The sequence below is a fragment of the Mustela lutreola genome, chromosome 12, assembly GCF_030435805.1.
Source record: "Mustela lutreola isolate mMusLut2 chromosome 12, mMusLut2.pri, whole genome shotgun sequence".
Classification (NCBI taxonomy): domain Eukaryota; kingdom Metazoa; phylum Chordata; class Mammalia; order Carnivora; family Mustelidae; genus Mustela; species Mustela lutreola.
This window is the reverse complement of record NC_081301.1, coordinates 32209331-32224081: the sequence shown is the minus strand read 5'-3', so window position 1 is coordinate 32224081 and position 14751 is coordinate 32209331. Positions and strand designations below refer to the sequence as shown.

Genomic DNA, 14751 nt, shown 5'->3' with positions numbered 1-14751 from the left:
CAAAGGCCCTGTGCAGAGCAGGGGGAGGGAGCGCACTCACCTGAGAAACTGAGAGGACCCCGTGTGTCTAGTCCAGAGTAGGAAGGGAGAGCAGGCAGCACCGAGGCTGGGGAGTGGGCCGGGCAGACCCTTGGGGCCTCCAGGGCCACCAAGAGAGGTTTTGTTCCTATTCCCAGAACAAGGGGAGTCTCTGGAAGGTGTCAGGCAGCGAGGCCACCTGGTCAGAGTGCTGGGTCAGTGGTCCTAACTGTCCTCTGCACCTGGGGAAGAGCCCCTACCCCTGGCCTGTCACCTCACCCTTCTCATGCTGCAAGGTGACAATGCCAGGCAGCCTTGCTGCGTGCCTTTGAGAGCACAGCGGCCGTGGTTCATCTCCACATGCCCCACACCCAGCCCAGGCCCTGCACCAAGCCTCAGGTACAAAGGAGGCAGCACCGCTGCCGTCGAGGTAATCCAGGAGAGACACACATAGACACAAACACTGACACCCCCAGTAAACACCGCAGGAGGTGACAAGCTCCGCAGGTGCAAGGCGAGCAAAGAGTGGATCTGTGGGAGCCAGGTGTGCAGACAGACGCGCTCAAAGTGAGGAGAGAGCACAGGGCTGGCTGTGTGGAACAGGGGAAAGGGAGAGGGCGGGGCAGAGCTGGAGGGAGATGAGGGGTTGCATGAAGTTCACAAAATAAAATAAGAAAAGCATCAGCCACCAGCAACATGTGCCACTTGCCTCTACGGGAGGAAGGTAAGAAACTGCGGGAGGATGCCGCTCCCTTGGTGCTCAACCTTTGGGCATCAAGGTCAGACCATCTGCATTGAAATGCCAGCTCACCGCTTGGTTGGCCATCATGTCCCATGACCCCGCCAAGCCTCACCTGCAACCCGAGCGCGCTGATGGCACCTGCCCCAACAGGATGTGGAGAGGATCCCCTCAGCGAACCCTACAAAGAGACTGATGCAGGGACGGATGTATGCTGAGCCCAGGATACAGGTGAGTTCTTGCTGCTGCTATACCCTCTTCTTCCCCTGCACCCTTGCAACTAAACGCTTCCATTCCCTTTTCCTTCTTTTGTAACAAGATCAGAAGCTCTCCAAGGGCTTTCCAGTGTTTCTAGAGCTCACAGAGTCCAGCAAAGAGCTCAGAGGGGTCAGTCGGACCCCCAGAAGACACTGTATGAAGTGACAAGGGAGCCCTCTCTCCTGTCAAGGTCAAGGCAGTCTACACCAGCTTCGGTGGGAGCCAGTGCATGGGCTCTGATCACATGCCACAGGGTGGGCTTCCAGGTCTCCGCCTGCTGGTTAAATCCCTGAAAGAATTCTGAGCATTCTCAGAAAAGCTTCAGTGAACGGGCAGTTCTAGAAACAAAGTGATTTGGATAATAGAGTGATTATTATAAGGATGACTGTTGCTTTCAGAATCAGTTCCCTCTGAACAAAGTCGAGTGGATCATAAGCAGAGTGTGAAAATATCATTTTCTCTGTGCTACCTCCTGACCCCGCGCCACGAGAGCAGCAATAATGCATCACTCCTCGAAGTCTTTCTTTGGCTAGATTTTATCTGAATGGTGACTGATGATGTCCTTGCCAAGCGGCAGGACAGGGGTCCACTTTAGCCAGCAGCTGGGGAACGTGGGCACTGATGAAGACAGATGAATCCATTTACTCCGTACTCTGGATCTACCACTAATTTTCTAGATGACAATGACACTTCACCCTTCCAGCGATGCGCACTGTTCAGAAAGACCAGAAAAGTAGGAAAACTGCCAAAGGAGTCTGCCATCGGCCCCAAAAGGTGCCACAAGGTTCATGCCCTTTACTCGAGCAAGAATTCTCAGACCCCAAAGCTCAGCTCCTAACTGTTTTACTCTTATTTTGCACATGATTCTAATAAACTGGGTTACCTGATTTGGGGTCCCGACCAAAACCAGATCAGGGAGACGGTCACCCTGAGGCTGAGGTTAGCCCCTTCCTGAGTCAGTCTTGACCATGGAAGGATAAAGAGCAGAAGCTTCCAGCCCGGGAGCAGGGAGCGTGGAACAAGGGCTGCTCTCCAGAGGATCCCAGGAGACCTCTTCATTCACTATCCCCAGATCTGTCACTGGACCACCTGGCTCACTGAGGCTGATGACTTGGCTCCGTTCCTGACCAGAGCCCAGTCCAGCCTCTGCTGGGGCTCACGTTCCCTAGAGGTGGGAATAGGATATCACAACCTGATTCCTACATCCACCACCTGCTGGTTTAGAGGACTGTTCCAATAAACCACCTAAAACCATAAGAGTTCTCAGATGCTGCAAAGTATTTATTTCCTAAGTTTTCATGTACCTTGGAAGATGCCGTGTACATTTGTCAGGGGAGAGGAGAATCTTCTATTGGAACATCCAGCAAGTAACCTTTGCACTCCACAGTTACAGGGACCCCCAAAGTACCAAATAACAAGAATGCAGACAAACAAAAAGCAAGCAGGAAGCTCACGTGGCTTGGCATATGGAACAGCTCCTCGATTTGTGAAAACTACGCCCATTAATCCTCTTAGAACTAGAGAGCTGCGTCCTAAGCTTTTAGATGTATTTGTTTGTTCAATAAATACTTATTGAGCTCCTGCTCTGTGCCTGGCCCTGAGCCAGTGCCTCAAGGGGCCACAAGGGAGCCAGGCACACCCAGCACCTGCTTTCACCGTGCCTACAAGGGAGCAGAGCCCCTCCAGCCATGCTACAATTCACAGAGAGAGCAAGAACTTCCCCACCATCTCAACAGCTAACCGAGCACCAGGACCCAGACCGCCAACCTCACGTGGGGCTCACACCCCCACGGCTCCAGCCTGGTACACCTGCTTTTTCCTCGAAAGGTACAGAGAGAAAAGCATCTCACCAGCCGCTCTGTACCTTGTTACATAAGCAGAGAGAATAAGAATAAAATAAAGGAGCAGATGAATAGAGATGCTCATGGGGTGAACTACACCATTTAATTTTCTGACCTTCCTACAATCAAATTAAATAACCAAAAAGGTTAGCGACAAGGAACCACTTACATTCACATAGGGAATGGCCAAACGGCCTCCAGAAGGGGGTCGCCTTCCCCAGCATCTTCCTCCGATCCACTACCACAGTTTGGCTCATGCTACGTGCAATGGTTTCTGTCTGTTGTGACCAGCTACTTAGACCGTGAGCTCCTTGAGGGAGAGATTCACGTCGCATCCATAGCTGTGTGGCAGGACCTGCAGAAAGTTCTATCAACTAGAGTGTGCTGCCCTAGGGCACTGAGGCAGAAGCGGGTAGTGCCTGCACAGCTGTGTAGGTGGGCCGGTCGGATCTCCTCTGCAGGCAGAACCTACAGCTGATGGCTTTTGCTGCAGCTTCAACTCTGTCACCATATTTAACTCCACTAAGGACACAATCTCCAGGCAGCCTGCGGTCGGTGACCAAGCTGGGCAGGGACTCGGTCCAATGTGGGAGCCCTCTATGGGCAGACTTTGCCCCAGAGCAGCCCACTGACAGGCCCAGACTTGCTGAGCCTCTTCCTACCCATCTCTCCTTCGCCCTCCGTTCCCACTATCAGCCTGGTGTCATGGGCCAAGCGTCTCCCCACCTCCTCTTCTGTCTTCCACAGGCATCCCCACCCCGCCCCCTCCAAGAGCTCTTCTGCTTCTAAATCCGTCTTGGCGTCTACTTCCTGAAGGACCCAGAACGACAAGTCTGCATGGCACCCACCTGCTCCTTGACACTGCCTACCCTCCCTTGAAGCTGGCTTGACCGGTGACTATTTCTGGTCAACGGAATAAGAGTAGAAACAATGCCTGTGTCACTTCCAAGTAAAGATGGTTAAAAATCCAGGATGCCTTCCCCACGAATCCCTCCCTACCCCCATCTCCTCGAAGTCACAAGATGGGAGAGTCACACCCCAAATCTGCCCGGCTCCTTGTGTTCCCACTTGGAGGTGAGCCCCTCAGGAGCATTTCTAACACACTCTGGAATTTGGGTAAGCGACAGAGAAATTGTATTATGTAGGCAACAGAGATTTCAGGTTTTGTTTGTTAAAGCAGCAGGACCTAGTTCACCCTGACTGACAAAAGACGTGTGTCCCACACGTATCTGTTCAGCACCTCTATTTTCACGGCTGTCCTGCCCTTCCAGCTTGCTTACTTCCCCGCTGGAAGCTGATGGTACTCTGTGCCTGGGGGAGGGTAGGCCAAACACAGGAAGAAGCCCTTGTCAAAGATAAACTTAACAAGTTGAACTTTTAGCCCAATACCAAGGGCCAAACAGGCCATAGCATGGGTGTTCCACCCACCGCCCCCCATGGGTGGCTGGCTGGGTCTGGGGAATTGGTTGGGGGCTGGCATGGCCAAGGGCACTGCCCTCCCATGGGAGAAGCATGGGGTTGCTCTGGGTGGGAATAGGCAGGAGGCAGCTACAGCCTGACAGTCCACTTAATCCTGATAGATGGGGTCACCTGAGTCCCGTGCTCATGGCGGGGTAGAGATGATTGGGCCAAACTCTTCATTCGGTGGGAGGCTAATTCAGAAAGGAGATTGGAATTTACTCACTCACAGTGCCTTTCAGCAGACGCTCACTGATGACCTGCCCTCACGGAGCTAGAGCTTGGCGTGGGGAGAAAGAGTACATGCCTGGATACACGACAGAGGGGAAGATGGGCTGCTCGAAACCCCTTCCTCCAGCTCCCCACTCGGCAGCGCGGCGTCGGCACACGGCACGACAGATAATGCTGCCTTACGTTACATCATGTCGTGAGGTTCCACATCCAAAATACCCATTCTTCCTGGCGGCCCTGTGAGGTCAGCATAATTGTCCCCATACGGCACAGGAATGATGGCAATGGTGACAACCAAGAAGCGGGTATTTACTGGGCACTCGCAGGGTACCAAGCAGTGACCTGACTACCTTACCAGGGTGGTCGCATCTGTGAGCCCCATTTTATAGATGACAAAAGGGAGGCAAAGTGCCTGGACCCGGGTCACCAAGCAGGGAAGTGGTACCCAACAGAGATACAAACCCAGGGCTCCTGAGGTATCGAAGAGCTCATCCAACAGGTATGAGGTCCCTGCAGAGCTGAAGGGTCTGAAAGGAAGTCTGCCATTCTGTGCCTAGCCTCACCCCTGCTGGGCTGCTCCCTCCTCATGCCCCTGCAGCGCAGTGCCTGGACTCAGTGACTCCTGCCTGCCAGAACTCCTACCCATGGGTCCCTCCCTGTTGTCCCTCTCGCCCCGGCAGGTCTCAGTGCTGCCTGTTCTCCCCCACACCCTCTCACTGCCTGTCCACCTCGGTTCAAGTTCAGCATCTCACCCTTCAATGGCTGGAGAAGCTTCCTGGCTTCTCAGTCTCCAGCTCATCTGTCTACCATCTAGGCTCTGCCTTCCCACCAGGCCCTGATCATATTACATCCATGTTCAAAACCACCACCTACACACGGCTCCTCCTAGTTCCAGAATAAAGTCCAACTTTCTCAACATGTGATTCGAGGCCTTCCACACCCAGCAACAGGCTCCCTACCCCTCCACAGTCCCTACACTTGGGGGAAAGCATAACAAGTCAATGCTCCCCAAACACCTCACACTGTTTCTCCCTCCCTTCTTTGATCTTGGGGCTCCTTCCTGGGATCCAACACCCCCTTCCCTGAGTCCCTGCTTCTCTATGTCAACATGACATTGGCCCTTTCCAGCCCATCTTGATTTCCACTTCTCCAGGAGGCCTCTCTTGACCTAGATATGATCTTCCCTTTCTCTCAAAGCCCTTAGCATGCCTGGTCTCTTTCTTGAACGTAGCATTTCCCAGTGCCTGTCTTTGTGGACATCTACAATCAGATACCCCTGGCATCTACACCTTCAACAGCCTTGGACATCCTTCGAGGAATCACCTCCCTTCACTCCCTGCTCATGCGGTTGGGCAGGGCTGACCTCCCTGCCCTCTCCCTCCACGAAAAGCTGGCTGATGTCCCAGACCATCAGGGTCATGGGATTGGCTCGGGGATGGACACATGACCCTATTCAAGCCAATGAGAGCTGAGTTTGGGACTTTGGCTGAAACATTTGGGAAAGGAACACTCTTCTTACTGGAGTTTCTAAACTGGAAGTGTGTAAATTTGTAGCTGGTAGGGGCCATCTGTGCCACCACATGGGTAGGGCCTGCCTGAGAGTGAAGCCAAACAGAGAAAACCAGAGCCAAGAGATGTAGAGAGAGAGAGAGACATTTTTTAAGATTGCATTTCAGTCCCTGGATTCAGCCATGCCTGAAGACAGCCTACTCCAGGACTTTTCAGTCACATGAACCAGTTAAAGTGGCGTTTCTATCACTTTCAAGGAGTCCTAAGCAATACAGCTCCTGGGGGCCAGGTACCATGCTGGGTAGTGGGGCTGGAACCACAGAGAAGAGGTAGTCTGATTTGAAAGGGCTCATTTTCTACCTTTTTATTTCTAAGAACAGCTGTATTGAAATACATTCATACATCATAACGTTCATTCTTTTGAAGTATATGAGTTTACAGTTTTGGGATGTTCATAGAACTGTGCAGTCATCCCCACAGTCCCTTTCTAGCTAACCTTGAAAATGGCCACTGTGCACTAGAGCCCTGTTCTCCCCTACGCACCAGCTCCTCCTCGAGCCCAAGACTGGGTTTTGTTCCCTTCTACCGCACCAGTGACTGTAGTAGGTGCTCAATTAGTGCCTGCTGAACTGGACTCATACACCCTTGAAAAACTCAGCCTCCCTCCACCAGTTGCCTGGGCTCTTTCTAAAGCACCCACCGTGAATGAGAGAACAGATATTTGGCAAAGCTGCTCCAGGGAAGGACACACTCCCCCACCGCTAGGCTGCCCCTGGATTTTCCAAGCTGGATCCCTGCAGCAGGCTAACCTTCCTAACCTAACAGGTGCACACCTAGAATGTGCTCCCTTGGCCCCCTGAACTTTCCCTAAGTTTATCACATAATAATTTAAACTAGTAAAAAGTGGGAAAACATATACATCCGACAGTAGGGGAATGAATTAATATTTATGGTACACCATAAACAGTATAGGATAGTAGGATAGAATAGTATGCAGCCACTCGAAATCATCTTTGCAATTGAGGACATGGGGAAGTACCCCCAATACAACGTTAAATTAATGAAACAAAATATAAAAGGGCACAAAGAGTGAGATCTCAAGTACCTAAAATAGTAAAAACTAGCAACTAGAATGAAATACTGGTAATTGTTAGGTGTAATTGTCTTTGTACAGGTGGATTACGAGCCATTATTATTTTTCTTCAGGCTTCTAATTTTCCTTTTTTCTAAAATGAACATTCCTTTAATCAAAGTAGAAAACACTATTTCTTAACTCATCCCTTGGTTATTATTTAATTTTATTAATCTGATAACTGAAGAATGAGAAACGACATGTGAACGACATTCTGAATCTCCTGCGAAACTTTTTTAAAAAGACGTCGTCCTTCAGAATCTTTTAATCAAACGTGTAAGTAATGTAACCCACCATTTTCACCTTTTTACCTTGACTGCCAGGAAGCTCAGAGCTAAAATGTAATACACAAAACTGCAATAACCCAGGTTCTTGGTGTAGTAACGTCCATGCTTCTATATGGTTTCTGATGCTTTTTTTAAATTTGTATGTTCAGTTGTCTCACTGGTGTTTTATATATACTCAGCTCTACTTTGGGATACGGATTTTATCTACAGCAGGGAAAAGAGGTCTTCACTCGCAGAAGCTTGGGTAGGATGTTTCATTTTTAGGAACACAAGGCACTGAATGGGGCTTTGAACAGTCTATTGTTATTGTGGGTCAACCTAAAGAAATTCAGGCAGGAGGGTCTTTTATTGAGAGAGGCTCTCCCAGTGATCAGATTAACCCATTACTTGGTAAATTTCCATCTCTTTGAAGACTAAGGGGACCCAGGTCCCTCCTGGCTGTTCACAGCCTCTGGTCATTGAGTGGCAGCAAAAGGCAGCAAAGCCAGCCAAAATCCACTCACCATGTCAGTCTTGTGTTCAAGTCTAGTGACAGGGCTGGGGAAGGGATTAGGGAGTACACACACTCTGCAAAGACCCGTCTGATTATAACAGGCCCCAGACACTCTAACACAGGCCCCAACGACCCTTCAGATCACTGTGGATTTTGCGGCCATGACCCACAAACGGAGCACTCCTTTACTTCGGCTCAGCAAGAAAGCACCTCTCCGATGGACATGGGCCACTTGAAAAAAATGAAGTATTATACCACCTGCACGTTCTCTCAGATATGACAGCCCACGGCAAGAAGTAACATACGTACTTGCTCATAAGTCAGAATTATTTTTTTCTTGATAACTTCACTGACCCTTCACGAGACTTCAGAAGTGAGAAAAACAAAATAAGCAGCCTCTGTGTTTAGCCATGACTATTTCATCACACCTAACACTGCAATGTCTTACTTATGGACCACGCCAGAGGAAAACGAAGGCAGGGAGGCAGGAAACATTTCGTGGGTGCTTCCAGCATGTCGGAGGGAGCCCTGGCTGCTGGGCTGCCAGCTCACGGCCCTTATCCCCCGGAGCGTCACATCACCAGCTGACCGAGCACATGCGACAACCCCACTTTTCCAGATGCAAGAATCTAGGCTGAGACAGATCCAATGACCCCACTCAAGGTCACCCAAGGGGAAGGTAACTGGCGTCTGACTAGAATCCAGGTCCGACCCACCCCAAAGCCTGTGCTCTGTGCCCCTCGCACAGTTGGAGACGCTTCTCTGTTTGCGTGAGCCTGCGATTGCCCTGTGCCCTCCTTCCCACGCTGCTTTCAGCTGATTCCTTCCAGCTGGGAGCCTTATCCTCTCGCCTTTGGGCCCTCTCACTCAGAAAGTCGAGACACACTTGAAAAAATACATGTAAAAGCTTCAACCCACACCCTGAAGCCAAGCACCCATCCCTGCATTGCCACAAACAATCTCATGTGAAATCTCTTTCAGGGAAGCTTTCTGAAGGGAATAAACTGGTGATGAAAACCTTGTGCAGCTGACATTTGGTGATGATGCAAGCAGGGCTGCCCTGGCTACAAATGTTTCTGTCTCCAAAGAACGGGCTCTTTCCTGTCCCTTCCCAAAGAGTATGTATGGAGGCAACGGGGAACCAGCGCCAAGGGGACAAGCCTAGGTCAGAACTGAGGGGCGCTGTGCATTCCTGCGTGCCAGACAAGTCCCCCGGAAAACTTGAAATGTTCGCGCAAAGATGAGGGCGATGAGAATGTCATTCAGAAATAATTCCACACCCGGGTTAGCTCTGCTCAGCCCCCCAGCTTGCATCCTCCCGGGGGGAGGGGGGGTAGGAAGGCTCTCAGCTTCCAGCAGCCTGTGCGCACTGCCACCAACTGCCACCCGTTCCTTCACCTTTTATTTACAGCGCAGAGCAGGCTGGTTCATCAGTGAAGGGGGAGGCGGGGAATAAAGATGCTATCCAGATTTCTGCTCTTTCTCAGGGGACACACAAAAAAAGGGTTAGGCAGAGAAGGAAGCGGAGCCCGGGCTTCACGGGCAGCGCGGACCTCCCCTCCGAAGGGTGGGAGGAGAGGCACCTGGGCCGGAGCAGAAGCTCCCGGGGAGCTCCGGGAAGCCGGGGTCAAGCCCGGCGCGCGGCCCGGCTTGGCGCGGTGTTGAAGGCGCCAACAGAGCGCACTGCACAGGAAATCACTGCCCCCTTCAGGCCGCGTCTCAGACACCGCGGCAGGAGCCGAGGGGCTCCCTCAGTCCGGAAAAACTCGCAAACCCGACCTCGCGCGGCCGGCGATCACTCCTCCAGACCCCCTCCAGCAGCCGTGCAGGCGTTGCAGGTCCGCGCTGGGGCTTCAGCCAGAACCCACGCTGCGGGAGTGAGGAGGGGGCTTGGGAGGCGAAGGTCTGGGCTCCACGGCTCCCCTCGGAGAAGGAGGCCAAGAGGGCCGGCCCGCTGCTGCGCTCCAAGTCCGTGCTTCCAAGTCTGCGCCCGGAGAAACTGCGCCTGCAGCCGCAGGGCGAACAGCAGCGGCGCTGCCGGACACCCCCGCGCGTCCACAGCGGGACCTGCTCGGGGCACTCTCTGAGCAACTAAACCGAGGGGGAATCTTCCCCATAAAATCGCTCCGGCTGCAGGCAGCGCCGGGCATATTCAGGCAGCAGCCTTTTAGAGCCGGCGGCCCGCGCCGTGCGGGTTCCGAGCCGCCTGCGCGCACCACGCGCCCAGCCCTCCTGCGCGCTCGGGCCCCTCGGGTCCCGGAGCCTTCCGGACCTCAAAGCGCGGACGGGCTCTCCTGGGGGCCCGCGAGCAGGCCATGGCCCTTCTAGCCCCGGGTGGCCCAGTTTGCAGTCACTGCGCCTGTTTCTCCCACCCGGCAGTCCACAGCCCCACCGGCGGGACCTGGGCAGGGGCAACCACTGCAGGCCTTTTAGAGGGTCCAGTCCCCATCTTCTGCACTCCTTCTCTGGTCAAAGGAAACCGGTCTTCTGTCCCCCACCCCCCAACACACACACACACACACACACACACACACACACACACACACAATCCCAGAGGGAGATGCTCAGCAAATCTTGGTACCAGCTGTGCCAGCCAAGCCTAGAGGGACCCCGGCTTGAGCACTGAGCACTAAGCACCAGGCGGCGGTGCCCTCGGCAGGCACAGGCGGCTCAGTCAGGGCTCTGCCCAAGGGTCGAAGCTTCCCTCGGTTCGGCACTCCCTCACCCACCGCCCCCCCCCCAACAGCCCCGACGGCGCGAGCGGCTGGACACTCACCTCGGTGTCGTAGAGCCGCAGGTCGAGGAAGTAGGGGCGCAGGAGCGACTCGTTGCGGATCTGCTCGATGGCCAGTTCCACGGCGGGGAGCACGCCGCGCCCGATGCTGCCCTTGGCCACCTCCTTGGTGAGCGGCATGAGGCCCATGATGGAGAGCGGCGGGCTGCTGGGCGGCGGCCGGGGGGCACCTCGCGCCCAGCCCCAGGCCCCGGGCGCCAGTGGCAGCAGTAGCGGCAGCAGTAGGAGCAGCAGCAGGCGCGCGGGCGGCGGCGGCGGCGGCGGCGGCGGCCCGGGCTGCCCGGAGCTCCGCGGGGAAGCCATGCCGCGCCGCGGGCTGCGGGCGCCGGCTCACTCGGCCCGCATGGCCTGGCCCGGCCCGCCGCCCCGCGCCAAGCTCTCCCCGCGGCGCCCGCGCAATGGCGCCGGCCCCGGCCCCGGCTCCGGCTCGGGCTCCGGCTCCGGCTCGGCTCAGAACGGCCGCAGCGGCGGCGGCAGCGGCGGCGCCCGTGACGGATCAATCACGCCGGGAAGGGGTGGGAGCGAGCGGAGTGCGGGAGGCGGGGAGCGAGAGAGCGAACGCCGAGAGGGGGGCCGGCGTCTTCGCGCGCGCCTCTCTCCGGCGCTGCCACCCCGAACCAGGCCGCCTCCGTCCGCCCCCGTGCGCGCTCTGAGCCGCTCTCCCGCCGGGAGCTGCTCCGCGGAAGTCCCTGGAGCCCGGCCGGGGGAAGGCGGGCGGCAGGAAACGCGGGAGGCGAAGGCGAGGCTGCTCGGCGGCGGTTCGGGCCGCCTCCGGGGACGGGGACGGGGACGGCCGTGCGCGCCGGGGGAGGGGGAGGCGCTGGCGCAGGGGCGGCCGCGGGGAGGGCCGCCTTCCCAGCACACGCACACACGCGCCCCCGGCCCTCCGCGGAGCGGGCTGTCGCTGTCCGCCGACCGCCGGGGACCTGAGCGCCCGGGGACAGGGGCTGAGGGAACGAGGACTGCGTGCTGGCACACGCCGTGGCCGCCGCCGCTCCACCGAGCGCTTCCTGCAAGGTGGTTTGGGACTGCTACCCGGAGGTCTGGCTGAGAAGGTCTTAGCTGCGAGCTCGACACCGAGGCGTCCTAGAGGCACCTGCAACCTATGCTCTTCTGTTCTGTGCGGGTGTCTGGGCAGGCCCTAACCGAGCCCGAAGGGGCGGCAGAAGATGCCGCCTGCGTTCTCGCATCCTTTGGTGCTGGGGTGTCCAGAGCTTAGGGCATGGACTGAGAGCCCCTAATTTCCCCACCGGACTGAGAAGCCGTCCTCTGCCAACCTCAGAAGAAACTAGGGTCCTCACCTTGGGCCCCCTCCGGGTATTTGACCTCCCCGCGTCCCCACTCCCAGAGGGCTCCGCCCTAGAATTTTCCCTCTGGGTGGGAGTACTACCCAGAGCAGATCCCTGCTTCCCTTGACTTGGCTCTCGCTTGGCAGGGTAGCAGAGGCTACACTAGCTAACCTTAGGCAAAGCAGTCCTGTGATCTGACCTAGTCCCTCCATGCTTGAAGAATAGAATTTCTAGGTCATTAAGATATAAAATCCCAAGGAGTGATTAACTAGGGGAGACAGTAGGACATCAAATGAGAAAACATCCTTGTGCTTGAGTCAATCATTGTGGGCCATATCCACGACCTTGCAACAAGGTTGGAAGTTAAACCTTCACTGAACATTTACTACCTTTTTTATCACATAATCCTCACAACAGCCCAGTGAAGGAAATGCTGTGTTTATCATCCTCGATTTACAGGTGAATACACTGAGGCTCAGAGAGCTTCCACAGCTTGTCCAAGAACACAGAACTACCAGGGTAGGACTGGAACCCAGAGCAAGCAGGAGCTCCATACAGAGGGCAGTGGGAGCCAGGATGGGGAAAAAACCCTCATATGGCAGGGGCACTGCCCTGACTTTCAGTTGTTCTGAACATCAGTTCCTGCAGGTATGTGGTGAAGGAGTTGGGCCAGATGATATACACACACTTGCTCTTCTGGACTGAGGTAGGCGCAGCCCTGAATCCCAGGCTGGTTAATCAGGAGGTGTGAGGACAGAGAGGGGAGGTTGTGCCCAGTCCTGGAGAGTACCTTGGACAGCTCTGGGGAACCCAGGCCAAGTTCTCCCTGTCCCAACTCTTCTTTCCAGGCTTCTGCACACACCACCCCTGAGCTTCGCTTAGCCAAAGGGTTTGCCTGGACAGAGCTCCCCTGAGCATCTCCATGAACAAGACCAAAAAACGTCCAGAGGACAAGGTAATCTCTCTCAGCTGGTGTTCACTGGACATGACAGCTGTCCTCTAGCCATTGGCTTCTGGCGTCGGCCCTTCCTCCACTTCTCAGTTCAGGTTTCTCAGTGAGCATTTTCACTTTTTTTCCCTTTTTTTTCCCTTAGTCATTTGTGCTTTCCTTGTAAGCTGTGCCAATATGGAGTATCCGCTGACACCTACATCTGGGAATAAGTTGAAAGCTGGGATAACTTTGATTGGTATTTACTAAGTTGTTGAAGGCCTTGCCTTTCAGCTCCTCTGTCTTCACTTATGGGGTGACGTGGCCCCAAGACATGTGACCTGGGACCAACCCTGACCCGAGGAGCACCAGCTTCACTCTCCATCAGCCTGGATCCAGGCCAGGCTCTTATCTCATGCCCATTTCTGATGCCTGGGCATCCCTCTGGTTTCCAGATCCTACCGTGGCCTGTGTTCCAGTTTGGATAACTGGATTCCTGGCATGCTTCCTAGGTCTGAGTTCCTGCCTCGGTCACCAGCCTCGAGTCCATATTCCCCTATAGCTGGGGTCCAGCCTCTTGCTTTAATATAATCATTCATTCCTTCAACAAATGTTTTGCAGCATCTGCTGTGTGCTGGGCAGTGTCCTAGGAGCTGAGGAGGCACGAATAAACAAGCCAAACTGAAATTCCTGCTCTCATAAAATTTACATTCTAGTGGAGAGAAAGAGAAACAATAAACAGAAATAGTAAGAAGAAGATAGCTTAGTATGACAGCTCATGAAAAGCACTATGGAAAACAAATAAAGCAGGAAAGAGGGTTGACTCTGATAGGGTGGGCTGCAATTTGAAATGGGCGGGGTCACAGAAGGACACACAGAGGTGATTTTTCAGCAAAGACCTAAAGGAGTGAGCGAGCAAGACATGCAGATCATGTTCCAGGTGGAGGAACCACAAGGGCAGAGGCTCTGAGACTGGAGTGTGCCTGGCATGTTCAAGGAACAGTCAGGAAGCCGGTGTGGCTGGGGCAAAGTGAACAAGGGGAAAAGTGGTAGTCCCCAAGGTCAAAGGGAGATGGGATCAAGTAGGACCGATTGCACCTGACAAAGTGGAGAACCACTGGAGGGTATTGAGTGGAGCAGTGACACGATCTGACGTATTGGAACAGAATTGCTGGCTGCCAAATGAAGAATTGTTGGAAAGGGAGGGAAGGTGGAAAAAGGGGGAAGCAGGGAAACCAGCCAGGAGGAGGCTGTTATGATAAGCCGCGTAAGGCGGCAGGAACCAGGGTGCAAACAGAGGAGGTGATGAGAAGTGGCCAGATGAATAACTGTTCTTCTCGTTATTAATGGGAATAATATGCATCAGCAGATGCCAAGTCCCGGGACCATGGTAAACACTGATTTATAGGCTCGTCTGCCTTACAAGGGACATAGCAGAGACTTAAGAAAGCATCGTGCTCAGGGTCACACACATAGAAAACAATAAAACATGCATGTCGGTCCAGGTCTCTATGGCTTCAATTCTCATCTTCTCTAAATCCTGCCTCCTTAGCAAGCCTTTCTCCCATACCCTCTCCTTGCACATAAGAACCAGAAGCCAGTCTCCAGACCCTGGCTTAGAGGTTGGGGCTGTTTTGAAAGATGATGCCCAGTCCCCTTCTGAGGATTTCTGGGGCTCCGTGATCCATCTGGCTTGCCTTTGAGTAGGATCCCAGCACTGAGAGACTAACCAGCCACCTCCCCCCCTTCTATCTGTCCTTTTTCCAGGCTGGGC

At 54.4% G+C, this 14751-nt stretch overlaps 1 protein-coding gene across 1 annotated transcript in view; it reads right to left on the bottom strand.

Annotated features, from left to right (window-relative positions):
- GABBR2 (gamma-aminobutyric acid type B receptor subunit 2) overlaps positions 1-11174 on the bottom strand; it is a 338485-nt gene extending 327311 nt beyond the window's left edge. Inside the window, exon 1 of the mRNA XM_059142785.1 lies at positions 10743-11174. Within this exon, the coding sequence (XP_058998768.1) occupies positions 10743-11063 (321 nt within the window). The 5' untranslated portion in view covers positions 11064-11174. The remainder of the gene's footprint in view (positions 1-10742) is intronic.
- Positions 11175-14751: the final 3577 nt, after the last annotated feature.